The sequence below is a fragment of the Podarcis gaigeae genome, assembly GCF_964106915.1.
Source record: "Podarcis gaigeae genome assembly, chromosome: 6".
Taxonomy (NCBI): domain Eukaryota; kingdom Metazoa; phylum Chordata; class Lepidosauria; order Squamata; family Lacertidae; genus Podarcis; species Podarcis gaigeae.
The window spans coordinates 21,182,087-21,197,718 of record NC_139682.1 but is presented as its reverse complement, the minus strand read 5'-3'; the positions used below and the strand labels follow the sequence as shown (position 1 = coordinate 21,197,718).

The following is a 15,632-nucleotide window of genomic DNA, read 5'->3' as shown; positions in this document are numbered from 1 at the left end:
TATGTAATGCTGTACTGTTTTTAACACTGATTGGGAGCCGCCCAGAGTGGCTGGGGAAACTCAGCCAGATGGGCGGGGTATAAATAAATTATTATTATTATTATTATTATTATTATTATTATTATTATTATTATGGTTTGGCTTGTCTGAACCTGGGGCTCCTGGTTTGTCTGATCCAGACAAACTGTGAGCAGTAAATTCAAGAGTAATCCTTGGTTACAGCTCCTGATTTGTCTTGAGCAAGACAAACCAGGAGCTCAGGTGCAAATGACATGCTACACCAAACCAAGGCTTAGTCCTGGGTAGCATAACAAGAAGATGGGGGAAGGAGCACAGCAGCCATGATCTCCATTCCAGGAGCTCACAGGCTCATGCTAAGTCATGGTTTAGCTTAGCATTACACACAAAGTGGGTCATTGTGAGTACAGAACAATGATGTGTCCAACGTAGTTCCCATGATTCTTAATTTTGTGTTACAAAATTCAAATTTGGCACTGTAACAGTAATTTGAAGGGGAAGATGAATGCTGGAGGAGATGGGTTTCCTATTTTTCCAATGGCTTTTCCCCACTCAAAATAGCTCTCAAACTGTGGGGTGGAGAAAAGGAACCATGAGGAACTGCAGCTTTTCCCTGACTAGAGGTAAAATCAGAAGTATGGCAGTGATTATTTTGTGGGGGAAATGACAGCTCTCATGCTATGACAGCTTCCTTCTTCAAACTGTATCTTCAACAGCTGCATTTCGCAACAGCCACAAGAAGAAACTCCGACAAAAACACACACCACAGAATGACATGGAACGTGTAGCTCCACCTTCCAAATTTTCAACAGCAGTTCTGCATGTTAATGGCAGAACAAGATCAAAGCTGGGAATGTGGCATATACACCAGGGCCAGAGTATATTCTTAGGCTTCTATAAATTGCTCGTATTCTCAAGGGAATTATATCATCTTTCCGAAAAAGTCATGGGTTCAATAATGCAACAAATCCTTTTCTGTTTCTTTATTTTAGCAATGCAGTCTCCATAAGATCTAAATCTAACATGGATTGCAGAAAGCCTTTGACAAACGGGCAAATACCCTGCTTAGGTTTTTACTGTTCTGACGGCTTCAAGATAAGAATCCCATTTCTTTGCAAATACCAAACTAAATATTACTTCTTGGCTGAAATGATAAATCAATATGAGAAAGCATTATTCTTTAAAGGCAGGTGCTGGCATCCCTTCAGAACAATACATTAGCAATGGAGGAAAAATGAAAGGAGAAGCCTCTTAAGGCAATTTAAAAATACACTGAGCAAAGGTATATTCAGGTAAAAATAAAGGGAGAAGCGGGGAAGAGAAAGAAAATAGACTTATAATGGTTTGCAGTGTGGCAAGGGAGCATTAAATGTTTGTATTGATTCTTTAGCTTCATTTTTATAGATATGGATACATCCAGGCTGTCTCCCTTTTTTTCAGGATACATCATCAAATATACTGAGGCACGTGAGGGACCAACCATGTTAATTCCTCACAAGAATCTGATCGTTAATGGGGTACCTGAAAGTGTGGAGGGCTAGCAGCTGGCTTCTTACAGTGAAGAATGGTTGACATCTTTACAATTATTAAAGACAGAAACCAAACTAGATCTAAAAAGGCTTTTAGATTAAGTTTTCATGCACTTCTATGATGTTAACGAAAGTGTTTCAATACCCATCAATGGTAAAAATCAAGTTTAGCAATAAATCAATCAGCTGTATAGCTTTTAGTGGATCTCTCCCCAAGGATTCTGAGTCAGTGGAGGATACTTAAATCTATTGTTGCTACTTTTCGGTAGGAAGATATAGGCTATTAGTCAAGAATTCCCATTCTGATCAATTGTTTTCTACAAAAGGTCAAACCATTTATCTTAACACTCACTGGGTAAGGGTCAGGCTTTAATGAAGCAATTTACTGCTGTTGGGTAAGGAATGATAACATATTCCGCATATCCCCCTTTTCTTGAATGGGTTTCCCATCGGATATTGTTATTGATTTCTTTTCCATGGATTTTGGAGACCTGCTTTCTGAACAATTTATTTGATGGGACTCCCCGCCCCCCATGCAGAGAGGGTATCTCTAGCATGTTTTGTTAGTTACTATAAAATGCTGGAAAAACAGAAATTAACATGGGGTGTGGGGGAAGAGAATGTAAAGGAAGAAACACATGCATGGAAAATATGTCAATATTAGTTATGAGGCAATGAACAAGAATGACAAGATTTTTGGTCTGGATGCATAGCAAGTCTGGATTAATGGCTAGCATTCTACTATGGCTTCCCATCAGTACAAGGATTTCTGCAACAGACATTCTCATTCCCCTCCCCCATGTGCACCTCACATCCTCCCAAAATCTCCAGAGGGTTGTAAGATCCCCTAGATCAGATTTAGGGGGCATGAAGGACAGGTGGAGAAATCTTGTTCCATCAGCATAAGAATTTGTATTTGCAGAATATTTCCCTTAGCACTATGTTGAATTCCACCCTGTAGGTTCCACTTTTTGCAAGTGTACACATGAAATGAGCTGTACAGGTTATATTCTTGCCATTAGGACCCCCTCAGCACAATTCTGATGTTGCATGCTTCAGAAGCTACCTTCCAGGTATCATTTATAATCATTCTAGGATTATTTGCTGCAGAATAAAACACCCCTTTCTTGGTTCAATGTTGAATTCAGGCCTTCTTTTTTACCTCGGCTGTAATGCATACAGCATAAACAGAGACGTCCCAGTGGGATTAGATCTGGTTTCAGTGGTTAGGAGTCAGCACAGAGAACTGTGACTCAGAAACCAGAGTCCCTATTCCTGGCTCTGACTTATTCTGCAACCTTCGATAATATACTTCCGTTATTTGCCCTTTTGTCTCTTTGACTCTGAGCAATTTTCTTCCCTTCACAATCAACCACTTATTTGCAAAAGGTTACAATTCAGTTATTATTCTAGCAATATTATCTGCTGTTAGGTACATTACTAGTGGCTGGTGAACTTAAAAAAAACCCAGTATAGAAAGTATTTCACAGGAACAACACATTGTGTTTAATTTATTGCATTTTGTGCTTAATTGATTTTATAGTAAACTTATGCATGCTTGCATCTGTGACATATAGCAGTAAGGAAAATAAAACCTACAGCTAGTATGTGGAGCAAAAACTATTTGCATCCCTCTTCCCAAAATGCCCCCCATTGTGCTGAAGCCAGGATGGGGTGGGGGGTTCAGTCATGCCCTGACAAAAATGAATACAGATAACAACTTTTTCTAAAAAGGTTAAAATATGCGCTCCATCTCGCTGTTCTAGCTTCGGGCTTTGCTGCACAAAGCCTCCGGAGGGCAGCGGGATGAAGGCACCCCGCTGCCCTCCGGAGGCTTCGCGGGCTGTCCCAGAAGCCAGAACAGCGAGATGGAGCGCTGCGCAGCACTCCGTCTCACTGTAATAGCTTCGGGATTAGCGGCGCAAAGCCTCCGCAGGGCAGCAGGGGGCCTTCATCCCGCTGTCCTCCGGAGGCTTCGCGGGCTGTCCCAGAAGCCTCTGCAATGCACGGGGATGAAGACTCCCCGTCCCCTGAGGAGGCTTCGCGCAAAGCTAGACCAGCTTGAGGGGACGCTGTGCAGCTGTTTTTGTCTCCCCATGCATTTGGAGAACACCGATGATTTATGTTGTTGAATTCTAAGTGTGTTAACATGCCTATGCAATTTTTATTACTGAATCTTTTTGTTGGCTGTTAAGGCTTTTTGCTGTGGGAATGGATATATAATGCACCTAAACCACTTTGTGGTTCTTTACAATCAAAAGGTGTACAAATTTTATGAATAAAATAAAGTAATAAAATAAAATAAGCCAGTTGGAAATTCTGAAGAAGCTGAGTTAACCTGTCCCATGAACATCTTGCCAGCCCCCTAATGACCTACTAACCCCTGACCTCTTTCCCTTCATGCCAAGATCCTGCTTCCTTATCAGCTATGCCCTTGCTCCCACTTGAACGGCATGTTACTCTTGACTCCAGGAACAAGGAACAGACCTATCTTCCCAAGTCACATTCTTTCTTTTAAATGCTATCTCCTAGAAGGAGATACAGCCAACAAGAAAGAAAGAAAAACCCAAGCAGATCATTCCTTTTGTAAATGTTTACATAAGGAGACTTTAGCAGAAACAGTTTTTTGACACCAATAAATCCTCACTGCAATGAGTCCTTTGTTTCCTCCTTCAATCTTCTTTTGCCACACCCTGTTCAAGAGTGGCCACGCTTTAATGCACCGATGACTCAGCCTGCAAGTGGTAGATCTTCCATAGACTAAACCTTCAACTTTTAACTTGAAATGTTTACTTAAGTTGCTTTTCTGCCCAACTTCCAGAAGCACACAAGAAAATACAGGGACATCTCTATATGGGTAGGGTCCTTTGGCACACAAGAACAACTCCTCACTGTCTGTATATATCAAATATGGAGATATGACCTTACAGCCTTAATATTTGGCTGCCTCTTATCACACAGGCATTTTTCTAAAAGACAGCAGTCAATATTCATGCAGAAAGGGTCCTGGCAAAGTATTCTCTAGTCTTCAACAAGACCTGTTTTTCCCAATCATGTCCAGCACGTTGCCAGTTGCATTTTTTTATATTTTTTATTTTTATGAATGCAACAAGTGGGTACATATTTGTATACTAATTTGGTGTAGTGGTTGGACCAGGGCCAGTGGCCAACATTTTACTCAGCCTCACAGGGTGACCTTGGGACAGTCACTGTCTCTCAGCCGAACCTATCTCACAGGGTTGTGAGAATAACATGGGGAGGTGAGGAACCACATGCACCATTTTGAGCTCCGTGGAGGGAAGGTGGGATATAAATGTAATCACACACACAGCTGTGCTCTCTCAAACACCCATCCACCCACAGGTCTAGAAAATGAAATGCTGTCCACATGCTATGCTTGCTTACTCCCATTCTCCAAAGTATGGGCGAATCCCAATTTCTGCTGATTCACCTGACCGCACAAAGTAGCATTTCTCCACTGCTGGTAGCAGTAGCAATATTAAACCTGGCTACATCTGCATCTGCCTGGATTTTATTCCTCTTTCGAAACCTCTGCTGCTATTGTTATGGGGAAAAGAAATGCCACAGTGCAAATAAAGGAACAGGTTTAAAGATGATCACTGTGGACAAAATTCATCTGCAGTCATCCACTCGGGTGGAGCCAGGGATAGCAAAGGGAAAGCAGAATTGGAAAACCTGCAAGACAACTTATGATGGAAGAAGCGCTTCCTTGTTAGTATCTGGCTGCGATGCTGACCACAGAAAAGTAAAAATAAATACAATGTTAAAAGCTAGGAGAAGTGGCTAAAGACAATAGTCCATGCAGGAGTTCATTCAAAGATTTTTTTAAGCATTATGAATCTAAGCTGAGGGTTGAGCTGAATTTTTGAAAAACAATTCAGCACAGGAGGACTATGACAAGGCAGTGTGGGGCAGGGAACAGAATATCGGATTCCAGGATCTCTGACCAGGGCTGTACCAAGGAGAGATACACAACAGTTTGTTTACTAGAAACTCAAGGCCCACCAACTGGAACCAAATGCAAAATGGTGGCTGTGGGTTGAAAGAGCCAGATGCAAAAGGTGTTGTGTGCCCAGGATCTGGCATGGTTTAGTCAGGATCTGGCATGGTTTAGCATTCCTGAGTGGAGGTTGATGAAGGAGATGAAGCAGAGGGGGTGGTTGAAGGCTAGCACTCAGGGATGGAGGACAGAGCTCTCCCCCTTTTGATCCCTGAGTGTGAGAGAAGGGGAAGCTAGTCTGGCAGCTCTTTCCACTGCCTTTCCTGCAGAGCTTCCATGGAGGCAGAAGGACCTCAACCAGCTGGTGGTAGTGGTGGAGCAGGAAGCAACGGCAATGGAGTCGCAGTCAGGGGGCAAGAAACATAATAATAATAATAATAATAATAATAATAATAATAATAATAATAATAATAATAATTTATTATTTGTACCCCGCCCATTTGGCTGGGTTTCCCCAGCCACTCTGGGCGGCTTCCAACAGAGATGAAAAATACACTAAAATGTCACATATTAAAAACTTCCCTGAACAGGGCTGCCTTCAGATGTCTTCTGAATGTCAGGTAGTTGTTTATCGCTTTGACATCTGATGGGAGGGCATTCCACAGGGCGGGCGCCACTACCGAGAAGGCCCTCTGCCTGGTTCCCTGTAACTTGGCCTCTCGCAGTGAGGGAACCGCCAGAAGGCCCTCGGAGCTGGACCTCAGTGTCCGGGCAGAACGATGGGGGAGGAGACGCTCCTTCAGATATACTGGACCGAGGCCATTTAGGGCTTTAAAGGTCAGCACCAACACTTTGAATTGTGCTCGGAACGTACTCGGAAACAGTCACGATATCTTTCCCCACAACTCTCCCCATTTCCAAGTGACTACAAAACCTGCTGCAGTGGAAAGCCAAGTGAGATGAGCAGTGTTAGAAACTGAGATATAAAAGCTAAGAGCTAAATGGCACCTTAAACCTAGGTCAGGCTTCCTCAACCTCGGTTCTCCAGATGTTTTTGGCCTACAACTCCCATGATCCCTAGCTAGCAGGACCTGTGGTCAGGGATGACTGGAATTGTAGTCTCAAAACACCTGGAGGGCCGATGTTGAGGAAGCCTGACCTAGGCTATGAGTGCAACAACAGAATGACTAGGTGCACTTTTTTAATAAGAAGAATTCAAAGCTGACTGCAGCTAGAATCTTATGTTCATTTTTCACATGGCCTAGTCCTCATCTGAAGACTGCTAAAAACAAAGCCATGCTTCCCCTGCCTGCCGCCCCCCCCAATATTCTTAAGAGGGTCTCTTTTCCAGTCTTCAGAGAGTGGCTGGAAGTGAGGAGGCAGAAAAAGGTCCTCCTTTCCTTCCACTCTGCAGTTTTAATCTGAAATGTTAGGCGCAGCAATGCACCCAACCTAGAGTTCAGAAACTGCTCGCGCTAATGATATTCCTTGTCGCAAAACGTGCCTAGAACAATGGGAGTTTCAAACGCTGGAGATGAGTAAAAGAAGTGTTGAAGGCCCGCTCTGAAAGAATGCAAAACATGCATTCAGAGAGTGCTTTCTGATCCTCTGGCTAAGTGCAACACAGCAGTCCAATGACATCATCCATTGATTTTTGGTGGCTGTGCAGATGTTCTTTAAGCTGGTGGTGACAGAATGATTGCCCATTGCTGAGAATGATTCTGCCTGCGTGAGAATTCCCTGATGAAATTCTAAATGCACTCTGTGCTCTACAGGGACCACAGAGAAAAAGAAATCAGAAAAGCTTACAGCGAACTTTATTTACTCTACAGTGATCGAAGGAGAAAGAAGAAATGAAACAGATAGCTCATAATCTTTTAAACAACAATAACAAAATATCCTCTATTTGGAGCATTTCGACATGGTACAATCATGTTATTGTTCTGCTTTAACTGATAAGATATAAGGTTTCTTTGCATTATTGTACTATTGGATGCTCAGTTTGTGTATTATGTTATGGATTATGATAGATATTGTGTTTTTAATCAGGTGTTTGGTACGTCTCAATTTTGTTTTTTATTAGTTTAGAATTAGCCTGAGGTTTGTGATAGGTTTTGTTTATATGTTCCAAAATCTAGGTGTGGAACCACCAGTTTGCAGACCTAACTCGGCCCACCATGCCAAGTTTGATATAGTGTGCATCATCATAATCAACAACCCACTCTTTACCCAGGAGGAGTTACAACAAGTGAAACACAACATTAATATTAAAATATTACACAATATTAAAAACAGCTTAAAACAACTTTAAATAAATAAATAATAATAATAATACATGGCACCAGGTATGGGGTGGATAGCAATGACAAACCTAGACAGCATCTTAAAAAGCAGAGACATCACCTTGCCAACAAAGGTCCGTATAGTTAAAGCTATGGTTTTCCCAGTAGTGATGTATGGAAGTAAGAGCTGGACCATAAAGAAGGCTGATCGCCGAAGAATTGATGTTTTTGAATTATGGTGTTGGAGGAAACTCTTGAGAGTTCCATGGACTGCAAATCTCTCCATTCTGAAGGAAATCAGCCCTGAGTGCTCACTGGAAGGACAGATCGTGAAGCTGAGGTTCCAGTACTTTGACCACCTCATGAGAAGAGAAGACTCCCTGGAAAAGACCCTGATGTTGGGAAAGATTGAGGGCACAAGGAGAAGGGGACAACAGAGGACGAGTTGGTTGGACAGTGTTCTCGAAGCTACCAGCATGAATTTGACCAAACTGTGGGAGGCAGTGGAAGACAGGAGTGCCTGGCATGTCCATGGGGTCATGAAGAGTCAGACACGACTAAACGACTAAACAACAACATGGGGTGGATAAGGGTAGGGCTTTAAAGGTACAACCAGGAGCTGAGGGTGGTCTCCCAATTGTTTCTTTGCCGGAGCAAGGTGTGTAGCAAGGTGTGTTTCAAACACCCCATCATCTGATGGATGGTAGGAACACACCTTGCTCATGGAGCAGAAAGCAGTTTTCATTCAATGGAAACCGCTTCCCCCACCCAGTCAGTGCTGTTCCCCTCTCTCTCAACCTCCAAAAGCAGCACAGGAAGGTTTCCAAAAAGCCACTTTGCGCATTTCATTTGCACCTCTGACATAAACAAAGGGATAAAAGCATATTCAAATTAAAACAATGGTTTGCAAGGTGCACTCACTAGGTGCAGCTCAATATCCAGTGAGTTTTCACTGCATATTCAACATAACTTGTACCTGAACTTCTTCACCTAGAATCAATGCTAGGAATTCAGAGCTGCGAGTGAGCATGACACAGTTTTTCACAATTTGGCTCCAGAACGCTCAGACAGCTGGGATTGGCATGATCAAACAACAACAAATCCAGTACACACAGAAAGGACAAAAGCAGGTGTTAACTTTTGTCTGTGGCACATTTTGTAGGCCCCAAAACATTAATGCCCTTATTAATAAAACAAAAGGAAACAGCTACAGAGTAATAGGGTGTCTCACTTCCCTCAATTTATTCCATCGCAGACTAATTCAGGGTCTTTATCTGAGCAGAACAAAGCAAGGAAATTATCTAATTTGTTCAAAGACATGTTCCTAGTCTGGCTGCTGAGTAGAAGCAACACGAGAAGCTAGAAAGTAATGTTACTATGTTTACTAGTCAACTTTTAAATTGCAGCAACACCTCAAGGCTTCGTCTAGACAGGCAACTCTATTGTTCCACAGAGCATAAGTATTAATTATTGCTCTTCACCTCCCAAAATAGCATTCAGACACAAGAATGGTATGAAAACACACCCGCTTGACTTGCCATAAGATGGCAATGATTACACTACATTAATCACAAGGTCTCCTGCCAGCCTGCAAGACAGAAATGTGGATCCAGAGTTAATAATAATAATAATAATAATAATAATAATAATAATAATAATAATATCTTTATTGTCATTGCCCCCTCTCAGGGACAACGAAATTACTTGGCTGCTCCATCCACTTTGCTCCAAAGTAGTGGTGGGCATTAGCTCAAGCCTTGAATGTTGTAATTCTCAATGCTGCAGAAGTGCAACAATGGCTCCGAGACCACTAGACTGGAGGCTCAGCTACATTAGTTAAAAAACCAGTGTTCTGAATTTTCTATAAACATGCAACACCAGATGGCACTGGAGAGCAAAAAAAAATTCTATGCGATTTTCCATAGTGTTTTCCTTTTCTTTTGCTATACTGATTTAATTTATGACTTATTTATAGTGTTTTCTTGTGTGTAGACCAACCCTGGATTCAGAGTACTGCTGGTGACAAGCTACGTCAATGGAATAGTTCAAAATGCAGGTGGCAATTGCAGCTTCCTCTGCCATAAAGGAAATAAAGGAAATAAAACAAGAGAGCTCTAGAGGGAGATGATGGATGTTGGCAGCTATTTTGGTAGACCAAATTCAAGACAATTTTGGAGAGAAAGCATCAGTATGGAGGAAAGGGGCTTAGATGATAGGGATTTTGGATTTGCAAGGGTAGTGTTTAGGCCCAGGGGAGGGGAAACAGGTGATTAGAGATGTGCTGTTTGGGCAGGCAAGATGAGGAAGAAAGGCAGCATGGAACTGGATTATTACTAACTATTCATTTTATTTATTTATTTATATTTATAAAGCTAACCCATGTGTTCCTCCACTATCAAAATGAGTGAATAAAGAATGGATGAGAGACAGGTGCTGGGCAAACAATATGAGTCTCTAGCCCATCTGAGTTAGCACCTCTGTTTTAAAGTAATCACAACTGGCCCAAGATAGTTTGTATCCCAAGACAGAAGTCCAAATGCTGTCCCTTTCCACACACAGAAACTAAAATGCCCATCTACAAGCATTCTACCCAAATAGCATTGAAAAGAACAGGAGTTGCGTAACAACATTCGTTTGATCCTGTGCAGTTCTCACTTCTTTCAAACAAAGCTTGAGCAGAAGCACTTCCTGGTAGTAACGACGGATGAATCTGTCCATTTTGGTTTCTTTCAGGTCCTCTCACCCCCCCCCCAATCTTATTTTCAGCTAATTACATTTCCACATCGGTTTGCAAATTTCGATAGCATTTACGTAAGTACTCATTTCTCCAAATAGACACATTTTTTACAAGCAATTTCCCCTTTCATATGTTACTTTCACTAATTTTTGCACATGCTTCCCTAATATATGCATTTTGTACACACCTGGGGAATGCACAAGAAAATTCAGAGAAGTGCAAATTTCAAATGAAAGTTATGTTTTGGCTCACATATAGTTTCAGGAAGTGTCTGTTAGGTAGGTTGGCATTAAAATGCTAACTAGACCAAATTCCTCTGCCATCCCTCTGGCTGGTGGACTGTTGCCATGGGTCACACCTGTCACTCAGCTCCCTTGATCATGTGCCCAGTACCTATTTCACCTTATTTCATAGTAAGACACATAAAATATCTTCTGTCATATTCTTCATCCCAACGCTAGTGATATCCAATGAGTTTAATGGAGATCTATCTCTGCATAAATGAATTCTGGGATTGTCGGGCAGATGACAAGAGACTAGGAGAAGTTATGCATTGTATTCCTTCAAGTGCCAAAGTTGGTAGCCTCAGGCGTGAGCCACAGGACTGAAGAACCTACCAGGGAAGTAGCTCACCCATTTTGGTCTTACCTGTTCTATAGCCTGTGTTATTAAGGTACACTGCAAACGTGCGAATCTCATGCTGGGCCTGCCAAGACGGAGAGGAGCAGTTTTCATTGTTGGTGTAGGTGTTGTGATTGTGGACGTACTTCCCTGTGAGAATTGAGGAGCGGGACGGGCAGCACATAGGTGTTGTCACGAAGGCATTGATGAAGTGAGCACCTCCCTGTTCCATGATCCTCCTTGTCTTATTCATCACTTGCATTGAACCTGAGGAAAGAAAAAGCACCACCGTGTCATCAAAAAGAGATTGAGAGCTGAAAGCTCATTGCTCTGCTTTTGTCAGAAAGTTTCATTGCACGTAAGACAAAAGAAGGCACTTTATGATAAAACGAGCATCGTTGTTTTAACCAGCGAGGGCGGAGAAGGCTGTGCCAAATATCTCCTGCTGGTTACATCTTCACAGTAGTGTAAGTAGCTTTGGAATTAAATCCCTCAACTTTTTTAAAAAGATCTTTTTAACCTTTCAGTTTTAGGACTTAATTGCCTCATACTGTGTGTATATATATATATATATATATATATATATATATATATATATATATATAAAATCCTAGGTCTGCTCAGGGAATCTGCTACTACTCAGTATGGCTCTCATGCTACCTCTGCGGCAGATTGTTAGCTACATTTTTTGTGTGTGTTTGTTTGTTTTTAAGCCGAACAATTTTCAGTGGTTTTTTAAAACAACAACAACGATGAAAACAAATTCTGTATCACAGTGAACCAGCAAAGAAAACAATTTGGGGCAAAGGAACTTCAAAACTATCACTTTGTTCTGATAATCATTGCTCTGTGAGTGGATTAAGGAAAGACTCAAGAGATGTACTGTTGTAATCCTCTTCTAATGCAATCAGGGAAAGGGCCAAAACTCAGCTGTAATGCTTTGCATGCTGAAGGCAACACTTTCAATCTACTTTTACTTGGGGAAGGTTCAAGTAGCTGGTGATGGGGAAAATCTGTGCCCAAGACTCTTGAGAGCAAGCCAGTCAGAATACACAAACTGGGTTAGAGGGACCAACAGCCTGACCTGATATATGGCAGCTTCCTAGGTTTTTAAATCTCTGATACAGCAATAAGCTGCACACAACTTTATTGACTTTTAGCACATAAGAGAAAATGCGTAAGGTGGATCCACAAGCAAAGGTAACCACAATGAATAGTGAGCATACAAGTCTTGTATAAGCAACCTGAAAGGAGAGGGAAGGTGAGTCTTATGCTTCCAGGCACCCCATCCCCAGGGAGGAAGGAATACAGGAATCACTGCAATATAGTGGCACCTTGGGTTACATACGCTTCAGGTTACATACGCTTCAGGTTACAGACTCCACTAACCCAGAAATAGTACCTCGGGTTAAGAACTTCGCTTCAAAATGAAAACAGAAATCGTGCTCTGGTGGCGCAGCAGCAGCAGGAGGCCCCAATAACTAAAGTGGTGCTTCAGGTTAAGAACAGTTTCAGGTTAAGAACGGACCTCCGGAACAAATTAACTACTTAACCCGAGGTACCACTGTAGAGTGTTTATCCGTACCCTAAGTGAGATACTGCCTCCTCTTGGAGTATAGGTCCTTGAGTCCTCTCCCTACTTAACCCAGCCATTCCATTCACTTTATTTAATTATTCATCATCTCAGCCATTTTCATTGTTATTGAACTAGTTTCAGTTATTAGCATCCGTTTTGCTTCCAATGGGAGCCATGGCGACTCTTCTGTTGCTTGTCACTTCTGTGTTTTCCATCCAACTGGTATGAAATTGCCAGGGATTCTATGTATTGTCAGTTTATCCAACTGATTAAGACCTGCTAAACGGGGGGCGGAGGGGAAGAGTCCTCGTTTTGTAGGCTGCTTTAAAAATACTCACAGTCTGATCCACAGATCACTCCAAATACTAGTATCTCTCTCTCTCTCTAATGATGAATTAAAAATAAGTTAAGTACAAGGAAATGGGGAAGGTAGGAAGACAGTGTGGACTGGATTAAAAATGCTTTTCCGGACCCAATTCAAGTTTCTCAAGTTAGTGTTTAAAACGAGTTACCCCCCAAATATCTGAAAGATGGCTGACTTCCTACCTAACTCTCCCAAGTGTTAAGAGGGCCCCTACTCCTGATCTTGGGATGCGGGTGGCGCTGTGGGTTAAACCACAGAGCCTAGGACTTGCCGATTAGAAGTTCAGCAGTTTGAATCCCCGCGATGGGGTGAGCTCCTGTTGCTCGATCCCTGCTCCTGCCAACCTAGCAGTTCGAAAACACGTCAAAGTGCAAGTAGATAAATAGGTACCACTCTGGCGGGAAGGTAAACGGCGTTTCTGTGCACTGCTCTGGTTTCGCCAGAAGCGGCTTAGTCCTGCTGGCGCCATGACCCGGAAGCTGTACACTGGCTCCCTTGGCCAATAAAGCGAGATGAGCGCCACAACCCCAGAGTCGGCCAGAGTCCCTTTACTTTTACTCCTGATCTTAATAGTTCCACCTCACTCACAAGCAGGACTTTTTTTTCTAGAAAAAGAGGTGCCAGAACTTGCTGTGCTGACCACAGCCTTTGGGGCACAGAGAGGTGCAGGAACTCAGTTCCGTTAAATTCCAGCTGAAAAAAAGCTCTGCTCACAAGTTCACAAGAGAGAGAATTCTTTGTGGCAGCCCCCATGTTGCAGAATTCCTTCTCCACAGAGGTTCATCTGGCTTCTTCACCATGAAGCCTTCTGTGAATGATGAAGATGCATCTCTTTACCCTTGCCTTTGACACCTGAGGTGTCTTTTTTTTAGGGCCCACCCTATTTCCGTGATTGCAACCTGTTTCAACCATTTTAAATTTTAAATTGTTGCAGCCTGCCCTGGTGAAGGGCGAGTAGCACAATTTATTATACTTGTGAACAGAGCAAATGGGCTCCATATGTTTCAATACTTCATTATGAAAGGAATGTGTACTCTTAGTAGGAAGTGATCAAACATTAACAGGGACATCCTATAAGAATTCCGACCGGTTGCCATTGTCACTCTTTCCACTTGGGAATGCCGCCCCCTCGGGAGTTTATCCCACAAGCAGTTGTAGTTCAGATTTCAATTTGTCCTTCAAAGGCTTTTCACAGATCTATGCACTCCATAATGGTTTCTATCGTTAGAATAGCATGCAAAATTTCTTAAAGAATGGGCAGACTGGGGGAGGAAGAGACTTCAGCTTTTACAGGATATGGGAAGATTCTAAAGGGGTGGACATGTTTGCATTTGAGTGGGGCTCTCCTAAGCCATTTTGGAACAGACAAAATGGCTCTGTATCATATTTGCAGCAATTATAAGATTTGTTATGCAAGACTGAAGCAGAACAGGCCTCTCTTAATGCAGAGTTCTCTCTAGTAGCCACAAGGTCAAGTTGCCATCAACCTTCTCCTGCCATTGAAGAGATGCCTTCATGTTTTGGGGGATGCCAGTCCCACACCTGTGTGCCCTTAAGCCCCTGAACCGGTACAAAGGTGTCCAGTGAGAGCAGCCGCAGGCTACAGCATGCTGAGTTTTAACTTGACTATAGCCTGCACCAATATATTTTCAAGACAAGAGGCTCACGTTAGAGAATATTTAGCTAGCTCGCGGCACTGAGATTTCCTTTTATCTCTCCATCAGCCATTCAAAGTTAGCAAAGGTCAGGTGTGCTCAATTACCTAAGTGGCTCTAGGCCAGTCTGTGGTAAAATGGCATCACAACCTAGTCCCTAAGAGAGAGATGACAGCCAAAAGATGCTTTAAAGTCTACACTCTGTAGGCGAACCCCCCCAAAAGTAGATGAAACTAAAAGGATAATACAAAGTGGATCAAGAGAGCTAGCTTTTCCCACTACGTAGGGATATTTGGCTAACCACCCGATGGCAGATATTATACATGTGATGAACAAATAAATAAGTGGGTAGGAAGATGCACATGGCATGGAAAAATGTGATAGAGGAAAGTTTTTCTCCATCTCTCATAATGCTAGAATTCATGGGCATCCAATGGGAATGAATGTTGGAAGATTCAGGACAGATAAAAAAAGTATTTCTTCATTTAGCACATAGTTACCGTATTTTTCGCTCCATGAGACACACTTTTTTCCTCTTAAAATCTAAGGGGAAATGTCTGTGCGTCTTATGGAGTGAATGTGTGGTCCCTGGGGCTGGGGGGAGGACCCAGGCTTCCCCTGCCAGCCCCGACAAGCTCTGGGGGCCGACCTGCTCTTTGGGGCTGGTGGGGGAAAGCCGGGCTTGCCTTCACTGAAGCCTGCACAGCAGCCCCTCTTGCTCTCCAGGCTTCCAAGGTAGCCGCCTGAAGCCTCCAGAGTGCAGCAGGAATTCCCGCTACGCTCCAGAGGCTTTGGGTTGCCTTCACTGAAGGCGAATGCAATGTGGGAGAGGGAGAACTGCGCAGCACCCCTTCAGCGAAGCGGGAGGAGAAATGGAAGGGGCTCCATT

General features: G+C 42.8%; 1 protein-coding gene across 6 annotated transcripts in view; it reads right to left on the bottom strand.

The window, feature by feature from the left end:
* SULF2 (sulfatase 2) overlaps nucleotides 1–15,632 on the bottom strand; it is a 261,932-nt gene that overhangs the window by 57,425 nt on the left and 188,875 nt on the right. For all 6 annotated transcript variants that reach the window (XM_083746188.1, XM_083746190.1, XM_083746187.1 and 3 more), the window contains one exon: nucleotides 11,176–11,415. In XM_083746188.1, the coding sequence (XP_083602314.1) occupies nucleotides 11,176–11,415 (240 nt within the window). The remainder of the gene's footprint in view (nucleotides 1–11,175; nucleotides 11,416–15,632) is intronic.